The sequence below is a fragment of the Vicia villosa genome, unplaced genomic scaffold, assembly GCF_029867415.1.
Source record: "Vicia villosa cultivar HV-30 ecotype Madison, WI unplaced genomic scaffold, Vvil1.0 ctg.000393F_1_1, whole genome shotgun sequence".
NCBI classification, from domain to species: Eukaryota; Viridiplantae; Streptophyta; class Magnoliopsida; order Fabales; family Fabaceae; genus Vicia; species Vicia villosa.
In genome coordinates, this window is record NW_026705177.1 from 456,649 (window position 1) to 469,907 (window position 13,259).

The 13,259-nt window shown below is 29.7% G+C and overlaps 2 protein-coding genes across 2 annotated transcripts; both read right to left on the reverse strand.

Annotated features, from left to right (window-relative positions):
- Window positions 1–2,479: 2,479 nt before the first annotated feature.
- On the reverse strand, window positions 2,480–3,480 carry LOC131627673 (uncharacterized). The gene is made up of 2 exons (XM_058898513.1): window positions 3,376–3,480; window positions 2,480–3,166 (listed from the first exon to the last, which is right to left on the reverse strand). The coding sequence occupies exons 1-2, from the start codon at window positions 3,478–3,480 to the stop codon at window positions 2,480–2,482; spliced, it is 792 nt and encodes a 263-aa protein (XP_058754496.1).
- A 510-nt stretch (window positions 3,481–3,990) lies between these two features.
- Window positions 3,991–10,139, reverse strand: LOC131627674 (uncharacterized). The gene is made up of 2 exons (XM_058898514.1): window positions 9,503–10,139; window positions 3,991–4,607 (listed from the first exon to the last, which is right to left on the reverse strand). Exons 1-2 carry the CDS (start codon window positions 10,137–10,139, stop codon window positions 3,991–3,993), a joined length of 1,254 nt encoding a protein of 417 aa, XP_058754497.1.
- Window positions 10,140–13,259: the final 3,120 nt, after the last annotated feature.

Below are 13,259 nucleotides of genomic sequence, written 5' to 3' on the forward strand. Positions count from 1 at the left end.
CCTGAGAAGATTATCTTTGGTTGCTATACGATTGAGTAGAACTCTCCAACCAAAGAATTGCAACTTAGGAGGAGCTTCTACCTTCCACGGCGATTTCACTACTTCTGCTATATTTGCCTGGCAAAAGGTATCAGCAGTAACCCTTCTAAGATATTTCATAAAAAGAATGAACCTTAAATACTTCTTCCACTTCCAGCATCCATTCATGAACATCTTCTTCATTGCTGGCCATAGGAACATCTTGAAGCAGCTCCAATAAATTATCTCTAGCCGTATGAAAACATGTATCATTGACATCCAAACATTCCTCCATGTTCCAAGTCCACTGTTGGCCGCTCCAACATATCATCTTTGCCACACTGCTATTTGGGTTAGAAGCTACTGCAAAGGCCTCCGGATAAATATCATTGATAGCTTGATTTCCCAGCCACTTAGAGTGCCAGAAAGCAGTACCACGGCCATTGTTGACCTTAGACAAAACTGCACCTGTAAAAATATTATCACCATTATCTTTAGAACAACCCGATTGCAGTATGTCACACCACCATATGGAGTCCTTGACTGTTATCACCGAATTATTCCCTATTAAGACTTTATTGATCGGGTCCCCGTATCTCCCTCTAAGCAAACTACTCCAAACTGCATCCTTCTCCTTAATAATCATCCACTTCCATTTTTGCAGCAAAGCCGAAGTTAAGACTTTGATATCCTTAATGCCAAGACCACCCTCATCCTTAGGATAGAAAACGAATTTCCAACTTACCCAGTGGATAGAGCGTCTGCCTTCAGATTTGTGCCAGAGAAAATTGCTTTGTATCTTCCTAATCTCATTGATCACTTTAGATGGAGCTTTATAGAAAGAGAGGTAAAAAATAGGTATTGCATTCAACACCGCATTGATTAACATCACACGCCCCACCATATTCAAATGTCTTCCTCACCAAGTAGCCAATCTAGATTTCAGCTGGTCAAGTAATTCCTTCCACATTGAAATCTTTCTTGGACTATCCCCAACTTTAACTCCTAGATATTTAAATGGTAAAAAGTCTATATCACAGTTCAAGACATTTGACGCAGGCTCCATAAGCCATTCACTCACGTTTACCCCATACAACTTACTCTTTACAAAGTTAATCTTCAGCCCTGTCATTAGTTCAAACCCTCTAAGTATTGACTTCATCATCCAAAAATTATCGATATTCCCATCCGCCACTAAGATCGTGTCATCAGCAAACTGCACTAAGTTAACTTCTTCTTCTCCGTTGAACTTAAAACCTTTGTAAGCGCCTAGATCCACTGTCCTTCTCATTAAACCCGCTAAAACCTCCATAACCAAAACAAATAGAAAGGGTGAAATCGGGTCCCCTTGAAGGAGGCCTTTTCCCACCTTAAAATCCTTGGTAGTGCTCTCATTGACGATGATAGAAGTGTAACTTGTAGATACGCAGCTTTCCGTCCAACTTAGCCATTTGTTACCAAACCCCATATTGGTCAATATCGTACGCAAAAAGTCCCAACTGACACAGTCATAGGCCTTTTCAAAGTCAACCTTCAGAGCAACGCACCCTCTTTTCTCTCTTTTTGCCATATCCAAGATCTCATTGATCAACAGCACTCCATCTAACATATGTCTGCCTGGCACGAATGCATATTAATTACCTGAGACAAGCTTTCCAATTACTCCTTTGATTCTTGCTGCCATAAGTTTGGATATAATCTTGTACTGACTTTGAACAAGACAAATAGGTCTGAATTCATGGAGGAATTGAGGATTATTTATCTTCGAAACAAGGGTTAAAAAGGAGGAAGTAACAACTTTAGTTAATTGAGCATCCTTGTAAAAGTCAGCCACAAACTTAAATACATCCGCTTTAATAAACTCCGAGCAATTCTTGTAGAAGGAAAATGAAAACTCGTCTGGCCCCGAGCTTTTGCTCCCATCGCAAGCCCACACCGTGTCTTTGATTTCATCTTCCGTAAACGGCCTATCCAGCCAACAGTTGTCCACCTCACTTAATCTTTTAAAATTTAATTCACCCGGTTCAGGTCTTCTCCTACTGTTTTCCCTAAAGAACTCCTCAAAATGGTGTTTCACTTCTTCTATCACTCCATCTACCCCTTCTACTAGGTCATTTCGCCCCATAATGCCAGTGATAGCATTCCTCCTCCTCCTTATCTTCAAAGAGTTATGAAAAAATCGGGTATTCTTGTCTCCATCTTTAAGCCATAGCTGCCTTGATTTAAGTCTTAGCATGCCTTCCTTCAGTTACTTTGTACCTATCTTCAACCAAAGCTGAAATATCCTCCCCATGTTGATCAACAATCATTCTATCTAGATCATTCAATTTCTCCACTTTTTCACTCACCTGAAGATCAATCCAACCAAAGACATCACAATTCCACTTCCTTATAATAACCTTCATTTTTTCAGCTTCTCATATAGCACAAAGTCCCCTCTTCCTTCTACACTTAACTTGCCTCATTCTTCCCTCAAGAAAGGTAGAAAACCCCCATGCTTGAACCAAGAATTATTAAACCTAAAAGGTTTTGGACCCCAATCTATCTTCCCCATATTGAGCCATATATGACAATGATCTGAAATGTCCATCTCTCGCACTCTTTGATCCAATATGCTCCAGTCTTCTATCATCTTATTAGAGACTAAAAACTTGTCAAGACGACTCATTGTCGTTCCGTTCCCTTTGAACCATGTAAACTTTCCTCCAATACACGGTATGTCCACGAGATCCATTTCCTCTATGAATTTCCTGAAGTCCTCCATATTTCTCCTGCTATGACTACCTCTATTACCAACTCTTTCCTCCCTACACCAGACCTCGTTAAAGTCCCCACCTAAACACCATTCACCTTGATCTCTACCCTGCTTTCTCTCCACCAAATTACTCGATAAGGCTCTCGTATCTGCAGCATTACACGACGCATAGATATTAACTAGATTATAAACACCTTCTTTCCAAATAACATTAATACCAATATAAGCACTTCCCACAAAACTATAGTTAACAAAGACAAAATCGGAATTTTTTCTCCATATAATTGCCATACCTCCTGAAGCGCCTTGAGAGTAAAATGCTGTCCATTCCACATCTTGATTTCCCCAGAAGGAAGAAGCAACCAAATCATCAAAAGCACTAAGTTTTGTCTCCTGAAGAAAGCAAAAGTCAAATTTCCCTGATTGAATTAGGTGGCTCACCCTTTTCCTCTTCAAAGAACTCCCTCCTCCTCTTATGTTGAATGAAAGAATATTCATCAAGACATGTTGCGTTCCGCCATTTTTTCTCTTCGTATTTCCTTATCTCTAATCTCCATACCCTCCACTTCTTTGATAATCACTCCCTTGGCTACTCTACTTACCACACCCAGCTTAGCAATTGTGCCCCAAATTTTATTCCCTACCTCAGATTGTTCATCCCTCTTTGACCTCTCGTTACAATGCATCAGTACTTCTGAATCCGTCATGGAATTAACATTCGAGAACGAACTAATCGATATGTCATCACTTTCGTCAGCTATTTCTTTGTTTGAATCAGTGTGCTCCACCCTTCCTCTTGGGACTAGACAAGCATAATATGAAGGAATTATGCTAACCCTTTTCCCCAAATTCCCAACATTTTTTCAGATTCCTTCTTCTCGTCAAAGTTTTCTTCAAGTTACTACATTCACCATCAAAAGAGATTTGTTATGATTAAACGATAACAACATATGGACTCTATTTATTTTTCCAAAATTAAATTAAGTTAAACCTACGAACAATTTTCAAAAATTTAAGACGACTCTGGTCAAAATCCATATAAATGCAAGAAAGAATTTCTTTAAATTAAATTGCATTAAGCGGTAAAAAATAATAGTGATATAATATAAGAAATATTAAAAACCTTACTATTATTATCTTGTAATATTAAAAATGAAAATCACATAAGTTTTTTTGCTAGCAGAACATAATTTCAACAAACACATAAATAACCAATTCTAGTTCTTGCCACCAAACACAACCTTAAGCTTTTTAATTTGTGCCTCATCAAGTAGAGTAGTCTGTGCAACTATGGAAGTTGATAAGTCATTCCCAAATAAAAGTAAATCAGCTACATGCACACCAGGACTTGAGCTACTTAGAGCTCCAAAAGTAACAGCTTTTCCTTTACCAGAGTTAATCACAAAATGCAATAGTCCTTTTGGAATAACTATAACATCAGCAGGTTTAACAGTTTTCAGATAAGCTTTTGTTGGTGTAATAAATCCAACAGTTAGTTCACCTTCAAAGATGATAAGCAATTCACTTGCATCAGGATGACTATGAATTGGTACAGTTCCATTTACACCAATGTCTACTCTTGCTGCAGCAATATCAAGTCCATTAAGACCTGGTAAATTTGCGACAGTTGCGGCGGTTACTCCAACGTTAAAAGGTGCTACTGGTTTTCCCTCTACCAGGCCAGAGAAAACAAAGTCATTCACTGTAACTTTTGTTTCATCCTTGCATGGATAATAGCCTAAAGTGTTTTTTGAAAGTGATAAATCTGCTACACAGAAATCTGTGGCAGAAGAAACAGCATGGAAAGTATATGATAAGAGAAAAGCAAAAACAAAGAAAATAAAATTCATGTTTTAAAATGAGACTAGCTAGGATAAGAGAATTGAGGGATTTAATGTGATATTTCTACAAGAGAGATGGAAAATATATATAGCCTTAGCTTACAATATATAAAAGGATGTCCCCTTAACTTTTTAACTTTAATTGGTTAATTTTTTTAATAAATTATAAAATATCATTATTTGGTATTAATGGAATGAAACTTTGAAAATTGAAGATTTATTTTAATGATATTTGATTATTTTATTTTTGTATATAAAATTATATAAAAGATTATTAATTTAAACAAAGATCCCAATTTTTTTCTAATATTCTATATTTTCATATTTCTCCAAAATGTACCTCTCGAATTTTTTATTTTTTTTACTATTTTTATCATATTATAAATAATTATTTACTATTTTTATAACTAATTTTATTATTAATATATTTTCAAGAACTACTTTTCCTATAAAATAATTTTTTTTCTTAAAGAAAGGTTAAATTTTTGGTTATAAAATAAGATTTATATCCATATATATCCCGTTAAAATAAGTTTTTTATACATATCTTTAAACATTTAACATTCTTATTCTTTTCGTTATATATATATATATATATATATATATATATATATATATATATATATATATAATGTGTAACATTAGAATATGAATTTATTTTTAAAAAAATATTTGATATATAAACTCAAATAATACATATGAGTTTAGCTATCTCATCCATGTATTATTAGTTTTTATAAAATATAACTCTTGTAGGTTTAAAATACAATCATTTCATTACTATAAAGTAATTTTTTATTGTTATGAAAAGAAGATCTTTTAATTTCTAAATTTTTAAAATTTCGATTATTATATTATTAATTTTTATAACAAAATATCTTATTTGTTGGTTAGTCTTTTAATTAATTTGAAATTATTATTTTGAAGATACTTGAATACTGTACTTTGAAACTTATTACTATTTATGTTTATTAAAATTATTGATTTAGGCAAAACTTCCTTTTTTTTCTTTCTAATATACTAAACTCTCTTAAAGCTACGTGCGAACAAGGGCTTGGAGGGAACTATAGTGGAACAATCATATCGATTCCGACGACCACCACAAAGGGAACTCTTTTCTTCCACAATCATATCAACACACAAGAATTATCCTTTTGTTAATCTCAACTACAGACACATCCAACAGCTCTCCACAATCCACATCATTTTCTTACTAATCCTGTTGATTACACATAGGTTCACAACCTTACTGAGAAGTCCATTATATGATGACTCACTACTGTTTCCTTTTTCATTTTCCCATGTTTCTTGAGCTCAACGATTGGCTTTCCCCATATCCTGATTTTTTTAATTGATTGACTTTCTTGCTTTTCATCATATTGCCCCCTACCTTCTAGACCAAGATTTCCATCATTTCTTTCTCTGAAGACAATTAATTCCTTTTTTTGTTTTCCCTACACCCCCACCTTTTCTCATTTCTTGTTTGCGTCCAACAATAATACTTTATGTGTCGAAACCGTCACTATTACAAACAGCGCTTCTAACATCGGACGCGAAATGCATTTTACCTTGGTAAAAGAATCGAGGTAGCGAAGGGCGTCATGAAAAATAATGACTTAACATCTCGGTTTTTAAAATACCGAGGTAAAAGTTTATTATGGCATGGGCTCGAACCCCAATTTTTACACTTTAATTATTTACAAAAACTAGCGCATTTTTATCTCGTTTATCATAAAAATCTAGGCGACATTAGTTTTTTTAATAAAACTCGTTACAATGTTTACAAATAATATTACATTAATTGTCCATGAAGATCATATGTTGGATCTTTAATTCTTTGATATTCTGGACTCGATCAAATATTGGGAACCTCTTTTCTCAAAACAAAATAAAAAGGTTTGTTAAAGGATATTTTCTATGGATCTTGCATGAATTTATTTCTGGTGAAAAAAATGGGTAAGATAATTAATATTAATAATCAAAATATTTTTGATATAAATAAAAATTTAATAGAATAAATCTTGGACCCAATTGATTTTTTACTCTTGCAATCCATCAAAGAGAACTTTTTCAAGTTTTCTTATATTTCAAGTGTTTCATATGTTTCATTAGATTTCCAATATCGTAAGAGAACTTATATAATGGACGTCCCCTAGGTTTCACACGGATCACTAATGGTGGATTCTTGAGCGTTGATAACCTTCATATGGACAAAAAAGATTTGTTTAAAGTCGTTGAATGAAAATAGTGAAAGAAACACTTAACTATCATCTAGGTTTTCAATAAAATCGAGGGGTTAGAGTACAATCATTTATTCCTAGAATATTAAAAATACATTGTATGAAACAAATCTTCGCAGAATATCAAATTGTTTACCCAGAATATTAAAATTACAGTATTAGCAGGCCGCATACAATATTTGTTGCATACAATGTATTTTTAATATTCTAGGTAAACAATGTAACAATTTTTGAAAAAAAATTAATTTACTCTAACCCCTTGATTTTAAACTAAAACCGATGGGTTATAGTAATTTTTATTTTTTAAAATGGTTAGATTGTTTATCTAGAGTATCAAAAATATATTGTATGCAACAAATCTTCGCAGAATATCAAATTTGTTGATCCAAAATATAAAAAATTCAGCATGTCCAGGTCCCATACAAGAAGGTAGAGATCCATCTCAAATGTCAGACATGCCTTCACCAAGATCGATTGTTGATGCTATGATTATCACTGTTTTCGCTAGCGTATAAAATTTGCATGCTTGGAATGCATCCAACTTCTAATCAAGTGTGTGCATCATAAAAAGGAAAATGTTCTCTTGGAACCCGAGCATCAACGGCTCCTTCTCTACTGCTTCCGTGTCTGCTCTAATTGCAGAGCATAAGGAGATAGCTTGGCCCACGGAAACGATGGACATGATTAAGGTTTTGTGGCAAACGACGGTTCCTCTCAAATTCAAGATTTTTGCATGGAGACTATTGATTTCAAGATTACCGTCTAAAGATTTGCTGCTAAGAAGAGGTGTTGTCATCGATGCTAACAATGCTTGTTGTGAGTTTTGTCGGGTGCACCCGGAAAATTTGAATCACCTATTCTTTGATTGTAACGTCGCTAATGTAATGTGGTGTAGAATCTTCTTATGGTTGGGAGATGATCTCTCATTCTCTCTAGATGATTTTATGGCGTTTGGCAAGTTTCAAGAGAAGGTGTGAAATGCAAATTCAAGATTGAAAATCAACACTATTTGGCTAGCTACAACATGGAGTCTTTGGTTCATGAGAAACGCGATGATTTTCGATAAGGTTCCGTATAGTTTTGATGTGGTGTATTCTAACATATTGTATTTATCTTGGAGTTGGCTAGCTAGTAGCAATCCCTTGTATTTCTCTAGCTTTTATGACTAGTTTAAATCCCCTTTGGATTGTTTCAATACTTTGTAAATTCTCTACTGTAAGGGTTGCACCCCTAGTGCGATTTCTTATATCAATTGCCTATTAAAAAAAAAAAGGAAATTGTTTTTTCTGCACTTGCACTCCATTAGTAAAGACTTTTAGGAAAAAATCATAATTGTTCAAAATCTTAAACAACAACAACAACATCACCATTTTTTGAAATGGATTGCAAAAGCTGAAAAAAAATATTTTGTTCAAGGTAAAAAAATATATTTTTTTCAGTTTTGCAATCTATCCTAAAAAATTGATGTATTCAACGGTGAAACGGCTACAAATAAGATAGTATCTCTCGAATTATCAAAGAAACTGAAGAGTTAATTCATTTACTTTAGAGTTGTTAACAAATAAAAACATAAAGTGCATTAGCTGGAATTCGAAGCATGTTCTAAATGGTATACCTCCCCGATGTTTATAAAAATCGAGGTAACAACTTGTTTATATATATATATATATATATATATATATATATATATATATATATATATATATATATATATATATATATATATATATATATATATATATATATATATATGGCGTACTTTGGAATAAAACCTCGTTTTTTTCTGGATGACGTGAAAGCATCGTCATGAAATGCATTATTTGTTCTAGTGCGTCATTTTGATTTTCGTCCTCACTTGTGCCAAATGTTTCCATGTCTTCCTCACCAGAGTTGGAACCATATATAAAATCTTATCCTATTTTCCTGTCCTCATCGACCATTGTTCTAGGTAACACAATCCTCAGTGGCCTTTGAGAGTATTTTATTCTCTTAACCCTAAAGATCTCATTGCTTATTGTAACATTAAACGCTTCAATAAGAGCTAAGGTATACAATTTGTTCTGACCATTATTTTCGTGGCATCCACCTTACATTGTCTTCTAGTTTCGTCATCATAACACACATAAGTTCATATCAACGAAAGTAATGAAGTTGGAGGATTTAGGAGACCATGCATGACATGGTATCCCATATCATCTAAGTCATGTTGTATGTTCATTATCCATATCCTCCGGTCTCCATTCCCTTATTTCACAAAGGCATAAGTTTGCACCTCTGAGAGTCACTTCTATAGAAAAGTATCCCTCAGTATATATATATATATATATATATATATATATATATATATATATATATATATATATATATATATATATATATATATATATATATATATATATATATATATATATATATATATATATATATATATATATATATATATATATATATATATAAATAAAAGTGAATGTAAGGGATCAAAATCTATATAGATGTAAGCAAGAATTTCTTTAGATTAAATTGAAGTAAGATGTTATAGATATTGAGTCTTGATAACAAGCTAATTGTTCAATAAAAAACCATTGATATAATTTAAGATTTTCATTAATTTTTATTTTCAAACGAGCATGTAACTAAGCAATTCTATCCACTGCCGCCAAACGCAGCCTTAAGTTTCTCAATTTGTGCCACATCAAGTAGAGTAGTTTGTGCAATTACAGAAGTTGGCAAGTCATTTCCAAATAAAAGAAAATCAGCTACATGCACACCAGGACTTGAGCTACTTAAAGCTCCAAAAGTAACAGCTTTTTCTTTACCAGAGTTAATCACAAAATGCAATAGTCCTTTTGGAATAACTATAACATCAGCAGGTTTAACCGTTTTCACATAAGCTTTTGCTGGTGTAATAAACCCAACAGTTAATTCACCTTCAACAAGGATAATTAATTCACTTGCATCTGGATGACTATGAATTGGTACAGTTCCATTTACACCAACGTCTACTCTTGCTGCAGCAATACCAAGTCCATTAAGACCTGGTAAGTTTGCGACGGTTGCGGAGGTTAATCCGCTGTTAAAAGGTGCTACTGGCTTTCCCTCTACTAAGCCAGAGAACACAAAATCATCAACAGTTACATTTGCTTCTGGTTTGCATGGATAAGATCCTGAAGGGGTTTTGGGAAGTGATAAATCTGCTACACAGAAATCAGTGGCTGAAGAAATAGTATGAAAGGTGTATGATGAGAGAAATGCAAAAATGAAAAATATAATGTGAATAGTATTCATCTTTTAAAATTTTGGATAAGAGAATTTAGGTTGAGATGGAAGATATATATAGCCCTCAACTTATAATACGTATAAATTATTATTATTTTATTTTGAAGATACGAAGTTATAAATACTCTAGATATTTTAAAGATATTTGGATATTTTATTTAATTTAAACTTATTACTTTTTATGTGTATTAAATTGTTTTAAAAGATTATTAATTTTAGAAAAGATTCTCACGTTTTTCCTAATGTTTTATATTCTTGTATTTCTTTCAAATTCAATTTTGGAATAAATTTGTGATTAACTTTTTAAAGCTTATGTGACCATTAACATATTATAAAGCAGTTTTAACTGTTTACTATTTTTGCAACTCTCAAAGAAATTTGTGGATTTTGATAAATTGAAAAGTCAAATTGATAAAGTTTTCATATGTAACTGTTTCCATTTTGCAAGGTAAAAGAAACATACATTTATATTATTAATAATTAAATTAAATAATTTTATTGGATTCAATATTTTTAACTTTTTTTTTCCAAAAAATCAAATTAGCATATATTAATATATCCAAAAATAACTTCAATAATTTTGTTGAATTCTTATTTTTTTTAACCTTTTTCTATTCTTCAAAAACTCTTCATTAGAAATAAAAAAAGAAAGACTTAAACAATACTTTAAAAATATTTATAACTGCTCCAAGCAAATGTAACTGTTGATAAATTAGGGAATTCGTAAATTATTTTTTGAATTATTGTGAAGTCTTGTTGGATTTATAAACTCTTTATTAATTTGGGAAGCTAAAAATTATATTTGTAACTGCTCTCTTATATGTGTCATTATTATAAGTGTTCCATATTCTTGTTATTAAACAAATAAATGACAGTTTTGTTGTTGTATATATATATTAGGCTTAATGTTTAATTTGTTGATACTTTTCACGCATGTTATTTCTCAAAAATATCTTCGAAATCCTAATATTCAATATTTGATAATAATACTAATAACTTTAGTATTTATTTTATAAATATTATATGATCTAATTAATCAAATAAAATCAATAATTATATATTTTTATAATTGTATAGATTTGTATAGATTTATTACAAATTTATTATAAGTAAATGTTTTATATATAGAATAACATGATTTATTGGAACATTTTCATAATTGTGCTTTTAAAATTTTCATAACTACCTCAATTTTTTACTATAGTAATTAAAATTATTTTTTACCTCAAATTTAATATTTATAGTTTATTTACTATATTTTATATATTATTTTATATACTATTTTGATTTATATTTTATTTTTAGTATAGTATATTTTATATATTATTTTATAATGTATCCTTCAATAAGTAATATGATTTACTTTTAAATAATATATTAGTTTATAATCTCTCCTTCCAAGATTAATTTATCCTTCAATATATATTTTGTTTAGTTAGAAAACAATAAATTTCCTTTAATAAATATATTCTTCAATATATTATTGGAACATTTTCATAATTGTGCTTTTAAAATTTTCATAACTACCTCAATTTTTTAGTATAGTAATTAAAATTATTTTTTACCTCAAATTTAATATTTATAGTTTATTTACTATATTTTATATATTATTTTATATACTATTTTTATTTATATTTTATTTTTAGCATAGTATATTTTATATATTATTTTATAATGTATCCTTCAATAAGTAATATGATTTACTTTTAAATAATTTATTAGTTTATAATCTCTCCTTCCAAGATTAATTTATCTTTCAATATATATTTTGTTTAGTTAGAAAACAATAAATTTCCTTTAATAAATATATTCTTCAATAATATATAATATATTATGTTTAATTTCTTCTTCAATAAATTTATTTTTATTTAGTAATAAAAACATCACGATATTCATAGGAAAGAAAATTTTTAATTTAACGGTAATTATAAACTTATCATTTAATTCCAATGACAAATACCTATACATATATTATTTTATAAAAAACATAATAATTTAACGGAAATATTAATTGAATGAGTATAAGAAATTAGAAGCACTAATTTAATGACAATAATAAAAGGTTAGTAATATTTTTATGATAAAATGTTATCCGTTATAAATATTTCAAATATTTGTTATTGGTAAAAAAAACACGGACAATAATAGGTGAAAACACAATTTTCACAAGATTCAATAAATTAAATAATAATAATAGGTGAATACACAATTTTCATAAGACCATTTTGATATATGATTAATTTTAAAAAGGTAATATGTTATAGTCCATCATTTTTTTTATTTTCTTATATATGTTTAATATAAGTACTTACTAATAGAACATCAAATTAATTTATTTTATTTTAAATTAATTAATTTTATTTTATTTTGATTTTCAAATTTATTTTTGATTTAGAAAGTTAATTTTTTAGACTAGATCAATTTGCTTTTAAAAAAATTGATTCAATCAACTAAGTATGATTTCTTTTATAATTTTTTAAACAAAAATATCATATATCTAATTTAAAATGGTATATGATATTATGATATGATACAAGCAAAAATAAAATTGACATGAAAAAATGTTATCATTTTTTATAATAAAATTTTAGCATTTATTCTAAATTTACATTTAAATTTTTATATTCAAATATCATAAGAGTCATTTTTTATTTGTGTTAGTAAATTATTTTAGAAGCTAATAGAGTTTGACATTTTTTGCTTTGTTTTAGTGAATGAGATGATATAATTTTATTATACAAAACATATATTATTATATATTATTATTTAATAAATTCATATTAAAATAGGTTTTAGTCTAAAACTAAAATAAAACTTACTAATATTTATGATATATTTAAATTTATTATTAGCAATATACATTGAAATTAGACGTAATTATATACCTATGCAAGTTGTATTTATACTTAAAATTACTATAAATATTTATTTTAGACATGAGAGAATTATGATGTATGAAAAACACAACTTTCTTATGAAAAACACAAATTTGTCATTCTTTTTATTCAATTATTTTATTATATATTAAATAAAAGATCTATTTTATATATTTTCTACGGAACGAGACTACTTAAAATAGACATGCCCTAGGATGTATGAAAAACACAACTTTCTTATGAAAAACACAAA

Excerpts from the sequence above, each read along its gene's own strand:
- LOC131627673 (XM_058898513.1), bottom strand. The coding sequence starts at position 3,480 with ATGACGGATTCAGAAGTACTGATGCATTGTAACGAGAGGTCAAAGAGG. Across the intron at positions 3,167-3,375 it reads CAATTGCTAAGCTGGGTGTG|GAGACAAAACTTAGTGCTTT; the intron begins GTAAGTAGAGTA and ends TGCTTTCTTCAG.
- LOC131627674 (XM_058898514.1), bottom strand. The coding sequence starts at position 10,139 with ATGAATACTATTCACATTATATTTTTCATTTTTGCATTTCTCTCATCA. Across the intron at positions 4,608-9,502 it reads GGCTGCGTTTGGCGGCAGTG|TTGTTTTTGCTTTTCTCTTA; the intron begins GATAGAATTGCT and ends ATTTTATTTTCT.